Source organism: Peromyscus leucopus, chromosome 9, assembly GCF_004664715.2.
Source record: "Peromyscus leucopus breed LL Stock chromosome 9, UCI_PerLeu_2.1, whole genome shotgun sequence".
Classification (NCBI taxonomy): domain Eukaryota; kingdom Metazoa; phylum Chordata; class Mammalia; order Rodentia; family Cricetidae; genus Peromyscus; species Peromyscus leucopus.
In genome coordinates this window covers 62183260-62201007 of record NC_051070.1, presented here as the reverse complement: position 1 = coordinate 62201007, position 17748 = coordinate 62183260, and the positions used below count along the sequence as shown (strand labels likewise).

The 17748-nt window shown below is 42.6% G+C and overlaps 1 protein-coding gene across 2 annotated transcripts in view; it reads right to left on the bottom strand.

Annotated features, from left to right (window-relative positions):
- The window catches only part of Sgcg (sarcoglycan gamma), a 68994-nt gene that overhangs the window by 28550 nt on the left and 22696 nt on the right, over positions 1-17748 (bottom strand). For both annotated transcript variants that reach the window (XM_037208479.1, XM_028870353.2), the window contains exon 2: positions 6258-6452. In XM_037208479.1, coding sequence (XP_037064374.1) covers positions 6258-6452 — 195 coding nt within the window. The remainder of the gene's footprint in view (positions 1-6257; positions 6453-17748) is intronic.

Sequence of the window (17748 nt, the reverse complement as noted above, 5' to 3'; positions counted from 1 at the left end):
GAGTCTTAAATCACCATGAGGTAAAGACAGTAAGTTGATAACTGAATAATTAACAAATCACTACTATACTGATCAAATCAAAAAGAGTCACTTTACTAATTTGGAAATTTATGTTTTTCTTTGTATTCTGACTAACAGCTATGTGGGTTATAGACTACTATAGTGAGTTTAGGTGGGGAATTCTACACTAGAGGTTACTGTGGTGGATTTAGGTGGAGAATTCTACACTGGTTGGTATATGATCAAGCTTCTACAATTCTCTGCAAATGGTGAATGCACTATCATTTATCATTTTATAGCCAAAGCTTGTACAAGTCACAATACTTCCTTGGCACATATGAATTCAAGAAGGGATATTAAAGCCCAAACTTTTGGTGTCTACTCATTCCTGGTACCAACAGGTAAGGGGTCCCCAAACCCCAAATTTCCACCCCTCCCTTGCTCCTAGCACTGCTAAGTAAGTGGTGCCTTGTAGTGGGTAGCCATTCCAGCTTTGACCTGGAAATTCCAACCTCCATTGAGGCTTTGGTAACTGTCATGCCTACAAGGCGGGGCCAAGAGAGGACCCTGAAGACCCGAGATCAGGATGCATGGGCTCCCTTGGTTCCTGGAGCCTGGATACTAGAGTTAGACCGAGCAGAGTTCTCCAGAGAACACCGCCGGACTGCGCCACACCTTTCCCAGACCCTGTTACCTATCCCTTCACTTGTAAGTTGCCCCACAAAATAAACCTCCCTTTTAACTAAGTGGAGTGGCCTTAATAATTTCACCAATAGTGTCTAGACCCTGACCACTCAGCTCAACCTGCTGCCTCCACAGCTCCTGGTGCTCACAGGCAGGGGTTCTCCAGACCTTCAGCCACAGCCCAAACTTCCGACACCTTCCAGCTCCTAGTCTCTGGTGTGGACAAGAAGCCTCCTGTCCTGGGACCCTGGCTCATACTTTTGTAGTTCCCCTAGCTCCAGATTCTGACAGGCAAGCGGTCCCCAGACTGTCATCACCTCTTTCTCCACACGCACTTCTACCCAACCAACTCCAGGTGTGCAAGTCCCAGCACAGGGAACCATGAAAATCCAAGATCATGCGTCTCCTTCAAAAATAACTAATCCCACAATAATAGAGCCAATGAGAATGACCTGGAAGAACTTCCAGACAAAGAATTCAAGAGGATGATCATGAATATGCCCAAACAACTCAAGGAACATGAATATACTCCTAGAGAACAAAACCAAGAGGTGAGGAAAACAAGGAAGTTAAGATAAGAAATAGAATTTAATAAAGAGAATTCCTGGGCAGGGGTAGAGGGAGTACCTACCCAAATGATGCTGGGAATGAACCAATCACCCTAATAAGGAAAGGACATTGGCCTATGTATGGATAAAATAATAATAATAATAAAAAGAAATTTCCATTCGTTTGGGTAAATTTCCATTCACTTGAGCAAACTACCACATGACTGCTGGGTCATGTGGTGGTTAGGTTTGTAACTCTTAATGGCCTGTCAAACGCTTGCCAGAGTGCCTGCACCAGTTTACACACCCACCAACCATGTTTCAGGATTCCAATTTCTCCATACTCTTGCCAAAAGAAAGTTCGTTCTTTTTTTTTTTTTAAATCTGGACAAAATTGTTCTTTGTTTTGTATCAGGACAATAGTCACCCTGATAGATGTGAAGTGTTCTCTTACTGTGGTTTTAATTGGTGTTTTTCTGTCAATTAGTGATTGAGAAACTTTTCATATAAACTACTAGCCATTTGTAGCTTCTTTGGAGAATTATCTGTCATGGCCTGTGCCCATTCTCAAAACTGGTTTGTTAATACTTCTGTTGTCAAGTTGCCAGAGTCATTCAGATATTTTAGAATTTATCTTTATCTTTATCGTATGTATGGATGTAAATATTTTTCTCCAGTCTGTGGGTTGTCTTGCTACTCGGTTGACTTTCTCTTTACTATGCAAAAGCTTTTAAATTGATACAGTTCTATTTGTCTATTATTGTTTTTTTTTTTTTTTGGTTTTTCGAGACAGGGTTTCTCTGTGTAGCTTTGCACCTTTCCTGGAGCTCACTTGGTAGCCCAGGCTGGCCTCGAACTCAGAGATCCGCCTGGCTCTGCCTCCTGAGTGCTGGGCTTAAAGGCGTGTGCCACCAACGCCCGGCAGTTTTTTTTTTTAAATGTTTTCAGGATCATACACAAGGAATCATTGTTAAGGCAGCCATCAGTCTTTCCTATTAATTCCCCCCCCCCACACACACACTGAGGAGTTTGACAGTTACAAGCCTTAGTCTTAAGTCTTTAATGTGTGTGTGGTGATTTCTGTGTGTGTGGTGTAAAGCATGGGTTCCTTTTCATTCTTGTGAATGGGGATGCTCGGGTTTCCCTGCATTGCCTCCACTTTCTGGTGATCAGATTATAGGTGCTCGCCAACATTCCAGGCCCCATGTGTATTAAATCATTTAAGTTGTGAATGTGATCTATGATTTCCTCCTATCTGTTTGTATCTTTTAAATTTTCTTTCATCGATGTTTTACAATTGTGGTGAACAAGTTTTTACCTCCTTGGTTTTTCACTGGATATTTTATTCTTTCTGATGCTACTGGAAATAAGATTGTTTTCTGATTTCTTTTTCAGGTAGGTTGTCATTTTTTAAAAAAGAATAGAACTTAGGATGTGGGGTGTTATTTGTGCACTCATGTTAGTTTTAGCAACACTCAGAGAGGCAAAGATGTAGAAACAAACTATATATCCAGGAGACACAAAAGGACACATGTGGTATGACCATCACATATAAATGAGATCTCTGTACAGACACACTCAAGAGATTCAGCATTGGAATTGTCCTTACAGGGGCTGAGGACTTGGAAATGAACTGATTAATAAATCTCCATAAATTTTCAGGTTGGCAACATGAATAAAGCCTACAGAGGTGCTGAATCTATTGTTAATGATACTCTATTTTGCACCTACAAATTTCATGAGTAGATCTGATATTTCTTACCACAACCAAATAAAATTTAAAAGCAGAAATACTATATGTTAAGATTTTTCAAAACAGAAAAAAATAAAGCATAAATTAGAAAACAATTTGTAGTCTCAAAGCTATGATGTTTTCAAAGAAAGACCTCAAGCTTACACCCATACAAGCTGTGTGGTGAATGTTACTCTACTGCAGGTACAAAGGCCAGGTGATACTCAACACCTCTGGGTTAGGGCCCATCACCTTTTGTGGATTAGGACTTGTATTTCTTGCCTTTTGAGGTCACAAATGTGAATGGTAGAATGTCTCATTCTGTTAAGATCAGCGCTAGAGAGCCTGCACACACACTGTCAGTAAGATCATCACTAAAGAACCTGCACACACTGTCAGTAAGACCAGCACTAGAGAGCCTGCACACACTGTCAGTAAGATCAGCACTAGAGAGCCTGCACACACACTGTCAGTAAGATCATCGCTAAAGAGCCTGCACACACACTGTCAGTAAGACCAGCACTAGAGAGCCTGCACACACTGTCAGTAACAAATTCCTGAAGGAGGAAAACCGTCTCGTGCATCAACTGTGGCTGAGAGTGTAGGCTGTGCCTTGCATGAGGGGGACCTGCAGTCACTGCTGTCTTCTTTGTCTGAGATTGCGTTGTCTTAGAAATCTGTACAAATGAATTCTATAAACTGCATGACTGTGACATGATATTGTGCATCTGGTGTAGGCTTTGCTGTGTACGGTAGCATTTAAAGCAACCTTCAGTGTTCCGTGGCCAGCTGAAGTTAGACTGTGGCTACGACTCTTCCATAAGTCGCCTTGGTCATGGTGTCTTATCCCAGTAACAGAAAAGAAACTAATATATGTCCAATGTCCTATCTTCATTAAGAAATGCTGGGCATTGGTACCAGTACCATCATACTGCTACAGAAATATTATCATTATAAATTCTGACCCAGAAATTATATTTTATATTGCCTAATGTTAAACACATTCATATTTGTAACCTCTACTTACATATTATTTATAGTAATAATTTACAGTATATTTATAGTAAATACACTTATAGTATTCTATACTAAATTATTCAATAGTGTTTTTCAAGCTATAATTTTAATTTTATGAGTATTTTACCAGAATATGTGGAAATACAAATGTTTATTATATGACGAGAGTAATGGTATTGGGAACCATGGCGGGCCAGAAATAAGGACACAGAAAATGCAGGGTTCGTTGAGTGCATTTCACACTGAACCTCAGACTATAGCTATCATTCTTAGAAAGAGCCTGGGCACAAATCACACCCTCAGCTGCCTGGGAAAAACATAACGACTAAACTGGGAAGTTCCTGGCAATAGTATTTTTATCTCATTGGATCTCTCTTGCCGAATTAATGTATTCTACATTAATTTTAGAACCCCATCCCCAAATGCACAAAACAAGGACTTCTTGGGACATAGCTTAATAGTAGAGCACTTGCCCAACATGCAAAAGGCCCTGTGTTCTATTCCCAGCACCACAAAATAAACAAAGTGTACATAAACTATCAAGGCAAATAACATCATGCAATTATTTTTTAACATATGCAAATGTTCAGGATAGAATAAATTCTTTAAGACTAATGGTATTTTATTTACTAACTCTGTTGTGAATATTGAAGTGTTTTCCCACATATCAGATCAGAGTGTTTAAAACATGCAAATGTTGCATTGCTCTGGCTTGGGCGTGGTTTAAGTGTGTCCCTCCAGGAAAGTGGTTCTCAACCTGTGGATTGCAACCACTTGGGGCTTGAACAACCCTTTCACAAGGGTCACCTAAGACCATCAGAAATATCAGATATTTACAGTAAGATTCATAACAGTAGAAAAATTAGTTATGAAGTAGCAAAAAAAAAAAGTAGTTTTATGGATGGGGGTCGCCACAACATAAGAAACTATATTAAAGGGTCGCAGGATTAGGAAAGTTGAGAACCACTGCTCCAAGGGCTCCTGTGTTGGCAGCTTAACACTTGGGGTGGCAGCTTTTTGGACTTTTAAGGGGTGGGTCCACATGGAAGGCCCTTGGGTCAATGGCAACCTGTACCTGCAATATTTGTCTGGAGGCCCTGGTTAGCTCTCATAGGAGAGGGGTGATAAATGCCCCAGCTGGGTCCCACTTGGTCTGGCTGGCTTTTGCCCTGCTGCTGTGATTCTTCCCGACACATGAATTCTTGCATTCCCAGCAGGCACCTTGAGGTCCCCATCAGAGCTGAACCTGAGTCCTTAACCCTCCAAACGTGTAAGCCAAACAAACCACTTTTTTTTTTATATTGGAGTCAATCAGCTCCAAATGGACCATCTTTATAAAGTCCCTCCCCAAAAGGCTTGGGGACCTTCAGGGAACGGGTGGCAGGAAGAATGTAAGAGCTGGGTTTGGGGGGGGGGAGAACCGTGAAAGTTCTTTGGGGCATGATGTGGTGGGTGCACTCAGGACATCCCAGCAGCTGTCGTTGCCTGCCTAAGATCAAGCCAGTCTAAATTCTGGCATGGATGGGTAGATGAACTCTGGGCCACAGCCCTTACTGGGGAGCTATGGCAGTGGATAACTGCAGAGGGAGAGAGAATCACTCTTCTTAGGATGCGGCCGCTGGTAGCTAGATTTCCCATGCTCTGGTGGATAGCCCCACACCCTGGCACATGCGCACAGCACTCATTGGAATTAGTTATTAAAAAGAATGACATAAAATTGGGAGTTGGATCTGTTAAGAGAGATATGGGGAAAATTGAAGGGGGAAATGGGGGTAAACACGATCATATTTTAATGTACACATGCATAAAATTACCAAGAATAAAGGAAAAAATAAATAAAAAAAACTAAATAAAATGCAAAAATTCTCTTCTTTAAAAGCAAACATATACCTGCCTTAGATATTTCATTCCAGTAATTTAATTAGATGAGAGCAAGTATACAAATGCTAAACATATAGGATTGACAACGTTAGGAAACTGATTTATATAGTCCTATAGACTATATTCTACAAGTGACCATTAAGATACCTTGACACAATCAACCACAAATTCAAGATTAGAATTTTTCTACCCTATAGAGATAATGATTAATGAAAAATACAATGCAATAAGGACCAAAAAAAAAAAAAAATCAACACACTATAGTTTACAATGAGTCAGAGAATGATGCCATTATCTCCTGAAAACCCTGATGAAGACAGGAAACCTCTATCCACGCACTATTAAGACAGTAATCCAGCACATCTGGAGCATGCTCAGGAAAAGGCAATACTCACTGGAGAAAACCACATCACTTTCAGAATCCAGATCGTGAGAGCGAGATTCACAACCAGGGTGGCGAGCAGGAGAAGAACAAAGAGGTAGAGGCAGCGTTTCCTCCAGCCATAAATCCCGATCTTGTAGACATGCTGGTTCTCAGGCCGCTCGATGTGGGTACCCTCCGTGACTGTGGTGTACTGTTCTCGTACCATCTTTGGGGAGTAAAGGAGGCAGAGAGACAAGAGAGGGGACGGAGGGAGGAGAGAGAACTTAGTTGTCAGTACTGATTTATGAGTCTAGAAAACACATTTACCCCAGGCCTAAATTTCTAGAAGTAATAATTTTAAAAAAGAGATCAGAAGCTGAGTATGACATGCTCCAGGGGGGAGAGGAGAGTTCAGAGGAATTCCTGGTTACATAGTGAGCTCAAGACCAACTGCATAAAGCCCTATCTCAAAAGAAGAACGAGAGAGAGAGAGAGAGAGAGAGAGAGAGAGAGAGAGAGAGAGAGAGAGAGAGAGAGAGAGAGAGAAATAGGTATACTATTACTTTTGAACATGTCATACTGTTTCAACCACAGGAGGATATTTAACTTGTCATTTAAAATAATTTGGATGTGACCAATTCACTTAAAATCTAATGACCATATTTTCAGATTTTAATCAATATTGCACACACATAATTACACACACACACACACACACACACATTCACACACCTATGACTTTCAGAATTCTGCAGAACTGAATTTGACATTGAAGAATCAATCTTTAAGTCAAGTTATCAAATAGGCAGAAAATCAAGCTGGTATATATTTTTTAACCTAATTACTCAGTTTGACTCTGAGTGGTTAAATTATGTCTTCCTTTAGCTAAATTATTCAGAATTATCGAGGATTTTTTAAACAAGATGCCTACTACACCCATCTTTATCCAACTACTGACTTCCTTTAAGATAGATTACAATATGTGTGTAAGTAAATGTTTACAAATATCGTTTTTGTGAACAAAGGAGTTCTGGTTACAAATAAATCCTTTATTTTACTTTTGCACCAAGTATAAAAGGAAATGTTCCTCCCTGTCAGTGGAAGTCATAAAGGATCAGGACTCTGACTGGAAACAGCACATGCACACAGCATCCAAGAGGGTCTCCTCTCAGATACCTCAGGCATAGGGTGTACATTCATTTTTAGGGGTGATTTGGAGGTAGCCATACAGATGATGAACCATTGCCCAGATAATTCTTTGTCTATTTTCAGTTTAGCGACGGGCGCTTCCCCTACATTGTGACAATGTAAAAGTGTGTTTCTATCACAAAGAGCTTCCAAGTCTTCAGGGCTGACCCTGCGTGCTGTGGGACACCTAGTGTCAGTGGCTTCACAGGGGTTATTCTCTCAGCTCTGAGATCTCCTTCAGTCTTCCTTATGTTAGAAAGTCTCTGCCATTCATTCCCAACCCTGACAGAACAAACTATCCCAAGCTGAGTGGCTTATATATAGACATGCTGTTTCTCGCAGTCAGAAGTTCAGAAAACGCACCCGCAGCACCAAAACTCAGTGTGGCCAGGCTGCATTCTTCTGGAGGATATAGCTGAGAATCTGCCCCAAGCTCTGGCCTCCAGGCTGTTTCCATCTGCACATCTCTGACTTGGCCATCCCTGCCCAACCCCTACACGCCACCTTATTTGCTTTGGACTCCCCAGAAAACTCAGGACCATGGTTCCACCTCAAGAGCCGGCACTATCACGCATGACGAGCTCCTCTTCCTTCCCACGGAAGGTTGAGAAATTCCCATGTTTGGAGTGTTAGGTGTAGACACCTCTGGAGGTCATTAATCTATCTACCATAAAATACTACAAAGTTCGTGATATAAAACTGAGAGGGGATCAGCAGCTGAGAACACTTATTGAGGACCTGGGTTTGATTCCTCAAACCCACGCTGTATGGCTCACAGTTGCCTATATCTCCAGTTCCAGAGGACCTACCTGGTGCACACACATGGCATACATACATAAACTCTGGTCCATGCTGAATATACACATTTAAAAAAACAACCAATGTTGACTGAGGTAGGACAGGACGATGTAGTCACTAGTGAGGTGCGACATGAGTGAGGTGTTCTATACTTTATGAACTGCTGAGCCCCTTAATTAAGAAGGGATTTGACTCTTTGTGACCTCATCTTCAACAATGGTGACAAGTTCACCCAGAATCTTCTGCAGACCATGGATAAAATAGATATGTTTCTATGTTAAAGTGATTTTAGAATGCTTTAGAAATGAAATGTTGGAGCACTGGCACCTGACACCAAGCCTGATTTATATATATATACATATGTATATATATAATAAAAAGAAATGAAGGGCTGGGAAACTCAAACTGTCTAGTATTTTAAGTGTGGACAGACTACCCATGACTGTATGATGTACAAGGCTGGAGAAGCAGCCTTAGGCAGCGGAAGCCATGACTTACAGCCCTCAGAGGGATGTGACTGAGTTCCATTGCCATCCTGATAAGCAGCCAGGCCTAAGGGGTATGTCTACTCTGCAGCCAGGTGACTGGCCCTGGTGTCATTGAAGTCTGTGTCTTCTATGCTCTCTAGAATCCATCACTCCTTTGGCCTGTCACTGGTGATTTCCTCTCTGTTAAACAAAATACAGCCCGGTGGCCCAGGATCATCATCACTTCCTTCCTGATGTTTTCCTACTTGGCTTCTGGAAACTCACTTGGCTTTCTTCTCACAGCAACTGATACTCTGTGCTCTCTCTTTGTCCACTTCACCCAGACTCCTTATTGAGGCCCAGACCTTGGACTCCACTTTCAGAAGCGTTTTTACTAATGTGCATGCATGTATAAGGGAAGGGATCCCATACACACACATGCTTATACATGCATACATGCACACACTACACACACACACACACACACACACACACACACACACACACACACACACACACTTTCGTTCCTAGCCTGGGCTTACTTTGAACCCAGGATCCCAATATCCACAGATCCACAGGCACCTCATTTTACATAACTCCTTTTCAGCAGCATCCTCTCATGCCCTGAGTTTCAGCCGCACAGGTTGTAGGTGTGAATGTGTGTGTGCCCCAAGTGTGATTCCTGCCCGACAGCTGCTGTCCCCTATACAGTTCTCCCAAGTAACTTCCTGGCACCTGGCACCTCCCGGCGGTCCCTGCTCCGTCACCCAGCTGAGATGGCGCTATGCTCCTTCCTGCTTAAGTTCGCCCCATAACACTCAGCCCTGCAGGCGACACTGTGGACTTTATCCGGGTGTTTTTCTGTATGTGCTTCAGTCAGCACATAGGAGCCCCAAGCAGGTCGGGTCCCCAACTGTTTGGCCACTTTGTTGTGTCCCGGCAGCTGAACAGCATCTGCCATAGTGGATGAGCTCAGTAAATACTTGCTGAATCAGCTGAATACATTATGTGATCAAGCGCCCAGAGCATTTTGTTTCAATTGAAACTGGATATTGAACAATGAAACATGAGGGGTCTGAATTTTCTCATTTGCGTGTGCAGAGGTGGTGAGGCGGCTCCATGGGTTCCCTGCACTCACGGGCACTTCTCCCTGGAAAGAGGAAGCTGGGCACGAGCCGTCCCTGGGTTATGGTCACCCTCACCTTGGCAACTGTATCTCTCCCATGAGTGAGGGGCTAGGCCCACTTCCTGAGTCCAGCCCATGTGCTGTCAGGAGCTTGGGGCCGCTTCCTGATTCTCCCTCGTTTGAGCTGTGTTTACCTCAACCGTTTCCATTTGCTGTTGAGCACGCCTGCTGTTCAATTTATACCAGTATTACTTATTTACTTAAAAACAAACAAACAAACAAACAAGATCTCACTCTGTGGCCCAGGCTGGCCTAGAACTCACTCTGGCCTGGGTTGGTCTCAAATTCACGGCAGTCCTTTGACTTCTGTCTCCTGAGTGCTGGGAGCACAGGCATGAGCCACTGTGCCTTGTTCTCATGTTTGATGAATGCCTCTCTAATGTTTCTGCCTGAACTGTTACCTGCTGATATCAGCTGCATTGTATTAAAAAGGCCTTTCTCCGGATAAGCGTGAGTTGATGTCCAGGTAGCGTACAATATAGTCTTCCTAAAGAGCCGATTTTGTTGTTGGTACTGACACCAAATGCCTGTGGAAAGGGACCCCGGAAGTTCAGCTAGTGCCTTTCAGATATTTATTCTAATCAGCACTGGGCAAGATAGCCATTCCCTAGTGCTTTGAGGTCATACAAAGTGGAGCTCATGCTGACAAGAGATTGTACTGACCTGAAAACACAGAGCATTCTGTGATCTATTTATAACCTTGTACAACAGCAATGGACAGAGTGAATATTCTGGAACTTCAGACTTGTACTCAATGACATGGAATAATTCTGCACTCTAATTTATATATATTGAAAAAATAATCATTTTATAAACTAGTTTTAAATAATTTATGTTAGCATTAAAAATTGTGTTCCCTGTTAACCATCCTTCTAAATATATTGGTATTATGACTAATTATTATTGACTTTAAATGCATGGCTCAAATGTAAATATCAATATTTTTATAGCTCACTCACTAGATATAAGTCATTAGTGTTTTTACAAAAACATCAGATTTGCCATATTTTTAATCCATAGCTCTCTGTTATTTAAGCAAAACAGTCTTACAGATGAGTATTCTATCTAACATGTTCGTGGACTCTTTTTTTAAGAAATTATTTTATTTTGTATGTATGAGTGTCTTGCCTGCATGCATGTCTGCACACCATGTACACTCAATGCCCATGGAGACCAGAGGTTGCTGGATCCTCTAGAACTGGAGTTACAGATGCTGGTGAGCCCCCATGTGGATGCTGGGAATTGAACCCAGATCTCTAGAAGAGCCACAAATGTTCTTAAGCACTGAGCCATCACTCTGGTCCACCTTTGATTCCTGTTATACCGGCAAATGGTTGAATGAATTGTCTATTCTGTCTTACTAAGTAAAGGATGGTCAATGACAGTCTGTATTTCAAGCAGCCCTTGCTTACATGTCTGCTCTAGACAAGACACTTCCAGGAGCTGGGCACACCAAGATGACTAACATATGAATCATGCTCAAAAGGAGTTAATAGCATCTCACTTTAAGAGGGAGCCAGGTGTGGGGGTGCCTGCTTACAGTCCTATTACACTTCAGACAGCAGGGACTTGAGTTCAAGGCCAGCCTCAGTTCTGTGGCCAGACTTTCAAACAAACAAAACAGCAAATAAACAAACAAAACACCAAGATTTCATAAGGGGGGTGGGTGTGTTAAAAAATCTAGTCAATCTTGAAAATCTACAAATTCAGTTCTGTCTGAGAACTCAAAGAGTGAGTTGTGTAGTTTACAATTTCAGAGTATACTGAGTCCCACGCATCTGACAGGGTATACATAGCTGTGTAGTGATAAGGGTTTTTGTTTTGTTTTAATCAACTTGAAACAAACTAGGGTCATCTGGGAAGAAGTACTCTCGGTTGAGAAAAGGCCTCATCAGATTGTCCTATAGGCAAGTTTATGGGGAATTTTCTTGCCTAATGATTGATGTGGGAGAGGGTTTAGCTAACTGTGGATGGGCCACCTCTGGGAAGAAATAGGCTGGACCTGAGCCTGGGGGTGAGCCAGTAACCAACACTCCTCCATGTTTCCCTTCTTGTCTCCAGGTTCCTGCCTTGAGTTCCTGCCCTGACTTCCCTCAGTGATGGACTGTGATTAGGACCTCTCAGCCAAATAAACACTTTTCGTGTTGTATCACAGCAATAAAAAAATGTCTTACTACTTTTTCTGTTGCTGTGATAACACACCATGACCGAGGCCACTTAAAGGAGAAAGAGTCCATTTGGGGTTTACAGTTTCAGAGGATTAGAGTCCATGATGGCTGGGAGCATGGCAGTAGGCATGCAGCCATGCACTGAGGCAGGAACTGAGAGCTTACATCTTGAGACACAAGCACGGGGCAGAGAGAGAGACTGGGAATGGCATGGGCTTTTGAAACCTCAAAGCCCACCCACAGTGACACACCTCCTCCAACAAGCCACACCTCCTAATCCTTCCTAAACAGTTCAACTGTTGGCAAGCATTCAATTAATTATATGAGCCTGTGGGGCCATTCTCATTCAGACCACCACGAAAGCAAACTAGGACAAGCTGGAAATAAAATGCATATATTGGAAGGTAGAGCTCAGAAAATACACAGAAGCAGAGCATAAAAGCTCGGGCAGGTCTGGGCAAGAGAATGGTGAGTTTGAAGTTAGTCTGAGCTTGTCTAAAAATATCACTTTTCTCTGACCTCTATTGCTCCATCCACACAGGACTGAAATATGAATATGTACCTCTGCATGGATTTACATGACTGGGTTATAAATATGCACGTGCATCTACATATATGTAGTAGTCCTTCTCATAGTAAAATGAATAATATGACTCCATTTTCATCATTGTCCCAAATTCATGACCACATTTCAATGACCAAATAGTTTTAGGGATAGTTCTGCTTCATTTTTGCCCAAGTCACTCTATCTGATTTACCTCAACACAGAGAAGCTGCTGGGTCATAATTCTGGACTCTCTCCAAGCAGTCCGATGATCAGAATAGCACATAGATAGCCCTATAATACATGCATGCAAGGGCACCATGTAGATGTGCTCACAAACACATCCACATTAAATGGTCATAAAATTGTTCTTGCTCTTTTATAGCGGGATTGGCTTTTAAAATGGCAGTTTTTTTAAAAAGGTACTCAAGAAGTATACCAAGCCACCAGAACACAGCACTCAGACCCTGACAAACCCAAATGGATGTCTTTTTAGAAAGGACAGAAGGGAAGGGCAAAGGCCCAGCTGACTGCCCTACCGTTTTTTTTAGCTTACAACGCTGTGGTCTGGCTTTGTTCACTTCAGCCACAGGCTCATTTCAGAACAGTGTTGTGTTTCCAACAGTAAGCAACTCCATTCTCTACTTCCCTTGGTGTTTTGTCCTGGTTTTTAGTCAGCGCACTCAGAAACCGGACACTTTTACCGTGTAAGCACATAGTGCTTGACCGTGGGAGTCATCAGCAACAGGAGGCTGAACTGTCGCAAATGACACACGTTTCCATTCGGCACAGCCACCGGGTAAGAACGGTACTTAAGTCACCTCAACGTGCATGTGTTAAAGGGCCGTAAGGAAAATGGTGTCACTCGGCCTCCTTAGCCTTAAACACGACCTGGTGTTACTCACTACCAACCTGACTTCATTCTCAGCATGCGAAGCATCGGTCCCTGAGTTACTGCACATACATCATGCGGGGACAGGAAAGTTGTAAGTGGCTGCAACAGTGGTAACAAAATGCTATGAGCAACTGCTGAGGGCTTGGACACAGCACTTCTGCGTCAGGCGATAGTGGACACTGACTACTGGGTGCCTCCCTCTGTCATGTGATAGTGAATGCCTGCTGTTCTGTTTTCTCTGAGTCATTGTAGAGGATGCCTAATTTTCCTGTATCACATGACAGTGGGCACCTTCTGTTTTCTTTGTGTTTTCGTGAGTACCTCATAGTTATTGGGTTAGTACTATATGAAGTATATCTGAAAACAGGAATCCGAGTGTGGTGGTTTGTGGGGGACCCGCTCCCACTTTTTTTTTTTTTTTTGTCAGAGTGAGGAATAAGAGATTTAGATAGAAATATAGAGGGGAGAGGGACAAAAACACAGGATAGCCTCCAGAGGGCCTGGGTCTTTATCCACCTTCTGTCTCTTCTAAAGGGCTTTTTAAAGGAATGCCAAGGGGTGGAGCAAAAGACCGCCCCTAGCCAAGTGCAGACCCTTCGAAACACCTGGTAACCATGCATGTGATCAATCCATCCTCTTATGCATATCCATACCCCTGCTGGGTAAAGCAAGCTCAGATCTCACCAGGAAACCTCTGTGGGCTCCCACAGTGGTTGAAAGATCTGACACTTTCACTGTTTTTTCTGTGAATGCAAGGTAGGCGCCTATGGTTTTCTTCTGGGTGAGATTATAGAAAGCACCTACTGTTTTCTTCTTAACATGTTACAGGGGGTTCCCAGTGTTTTCTTCTGCATCGTATTACAGTCAGTGCCTACTGTATTCTGTGAATGTCTACTTCTGTATAGGATGCTTGGGCACCTACTGTTTTCTTGTCTGCATGAGGAAGACTACTTCAGCTTCTTGTGGCTGTGATCCTGCGCTCAGCTGTGTGAGCCCGTTTCCAATATCAAGGTTGTGTAACACAGGGTGATATTATCAGTCAAGATATAGAGACTACAACTGGGAAGGCATGATATCCAAGCCAGCCACTATGTCCCAAATGTTATAAAAGCGATGCAGATGCCCAAAGGGAAACTGATGGACACTGATCACACTCCATCATCAAAGGAAGTCAGGGCAGGAACTCAAGCGGAGGTCATAGAGGAAACCTGTTTACTGGCTTGCTCCTCACGACTTACTCAGCCTGCTTTCTTATACCATCCAGGACTACCATCCTGGGGTAGCACCACCCACAGTAATCTGAGCCCTCCCACACAAACCATCAATAAAGAAAATGTTCCTCAGGCATGCCCACAGGCTAACCCAATAGAAGCAATTCCTCAGTTGAGGCGTCACCTCAGGCGACTCTAGTTTGTCAAGTTGACAAAAGCTGCAATCACTATTCAAACCTATAATGGTAGCATCGTATCTATTAGAATGGCTATTGTAGAAAGATGAAGAATCCCAAATGTTGGTGAAAGTGTGGAGAAACTGGAGCTCTTTCGTAGTATGTGTGGAATGTAAATTAGTACGGACATTACAGTTAAAAGTATGTGTTTCCTCAGAAAGCTAAAAGCAGAACATCCATGTCATCCTGCAATCCCACTATAGGGTCCGTATTCTCGGGAACCAAGATCTGTGTGCTGAGGCGACTCCAGCATCCCATGTCTACTGAGTGTTAGAAAAATCAAAGTACAAAATCAACAGAAGGCATGCAGCTTCCGCTGAGTGGACAGAGACAGTGCAGTGTATATAAATACAATGGAATGTTCTTCAGCCACGAAAATGGCAAAATCCTGTTGCTGGTGACAGCATGGGTGGTATTGGGCATGGAAATGTTAAGTGAGATAAGCCAGGCATGGAAAACCAAGCGAAGGTGGGCATAGTGCTAGACTCTTCGATCCCAGCACTCAGGAGCAGAGGCAGGTGGATCTCTGTGAGTCTGAGGCCAGCTTGGTCTACATTGTTAGTTCCAGAACAGCCAGAGCTACATAGTAAGACCCTGTCTCCAAAAATAATTAATAAATAAGTAAGTAAGTAAATAAATAAATAATGAATAAATGACTTTTCATAGAAGTTGAGAGTGGAATGTTGGTTTCCAGAGGCTGGGAACGTCGAGATAGGGAGGGATGAAAAAGATTGATCCACAGGTGCTAGATTATAGTTAGGAAAAATAGCATCTTGTGGTCTATCTCACAGTAGGTTAAAAATAACCTTCATTGTCAACTTGACTGGATTTAGAACTACCTAGGAGATACACCTTTGGGTGAGGGTGTTTCTAGAGAAGTTTAGCTGAGAGAATATCCACTCTGAATGAAGATGAGAGCATCCCATGAACTTGTATCTTGGACTGAATAAAGAAGAGAGAGGACCAACTAAACACCAGCATTCATCTCTCGCCTTCTCTAACTCCTGAATGCAAGTATGGAGGTTTGTTGCACGAATCCTAAATGGTCTTTTAATTAAAACTTGGAGCCAGATATTGGAGTAAATGCTGAAAGATCAGAGGAAACAAACCACAGCCACTTCTCACCTTGCCAATTCCTCAGCCGAAAAGAAAAGATCCTGTCTCCACGAATCCTCAGACGGAATGCCTCTGAGTCCTCAGCTGGAAAGAGCCTAATTCCTGTCTCCTCACGCCTTATATTCCTTTCTCTGCCCAGCCATATCATTTCCTGTCTCAGCCTTCTTAGTGCTGGGATTAAAGGTGTGTGAAACCAAGTGGTGGAATTAAAGATGTGTTCCACCACTGCCCGGCTGTTTCTCTTTCAAACTGGATTAATCTTGTGTAGTCCCGAGTGGCTTTGAACTCACAGATATCCAGACGGATCTCTGCCTCCAGAGTGCTAAGATTAAAGGCATGTGCCACCACTACCTGACCTCTGTGGCTAACTCTGTAGCTGCCTCTGTCTTCTGATCTTCAGGCAAGTTTTATTAGATTACAACAAAATATCACCACAGAGGTTGACCAGCTGTCTCTGTTCCTACTGCCATGCCTTCTCCACAATGATGGACTATACTGCAGCAACCCACAGAGGTTTCCTAGTGAGAACTTGGTTACCAGGTATTTGGAAGGGTCTACACTTGGCTGTGCCATGTGCTTTGGTCTAGCAAGGGGGAGGTCTTTTGCCCCACCCCTTGGCATTGTTATAAAAAGCCCTTTTGAATAAATGGAAAAGGCTATTGGGTAGTGATCCAGGCCCTCCTGAAGCTATCCTGTGTTTCTGTCTTTCTTCTCACCGACTAGGGCTCTCTTTCTATCTAATATTTTCTTATCCCTCTTTCATAAGAACATTCAAAAGGTGGGAGCTGTTCTCCCACACTATACTGCTTCAAACTGTGGGTGGAAATAAACCCTTCCTTTCTTGAGTTGCATTTGGCCTGATATTTTGTCAGGGCAACAAGCCAATTATTACCTGTAGTTTTAAAAATACATCATGTGTTTCAAAATAACCAGAATCTAGGATCTGGAGTGTTATCACCAGAAAGAATCAATATGTATTTAAGATAATAGATATACTAATTGGCCTGATTTCATGCATAGACATATTGCAATATTACACCCTACCTTGTAACTATTTTACAATGTATTAATCAAAAGTCTTTCCAATGCCAATTTACTAAAGTGATTAAATAAGAGATCTTACTTATTAATATGCTTTCTACATTATATTCACACTAAAATATTTTAAATAGTGATCACATAAAAATGATTTTCACTATCAATTCCTCATAATATATACTTAATAAATAGTTTTTTCTTTTTTTATCTGTGCTGCATGCACACCAGTCACCCTAAAGTCCAGCTGACTTGGGTGTTTTGAGGGAGATTGAGAGAAGTCTGAAATGCTCTATGAAAGCCACCAATTACTGCCTTGTCCTTGCACAGCTTAGGTCCCAGAACCCTGACTTGGGTCAATGGGGGAATGAAGAAAGGACAGACACATGGGCACAGGGAAGCTGGTATTGGGTGGGCTGGGCTCTCTGATGGAGAAGCTCAGTATGTTTATGATCTATAGTTGCATAGGGGTGGGGTTATTGCATACAGATAGACAGTGAGGCAGGGCTATTACACACAGATAAACAAGAAGTTGTCCTACACAGCTGAAAAGGGAGTCCCTCTGTAGGAACAGCCAGGCAGGCAGAGAAAGCTGTGGTGGATGTCTTCTTCACACAGCATCAACACCTACCCAGAGACCATTGGGGCAAGGCTTTGCAATTCCTCGGAGCCTCGCCC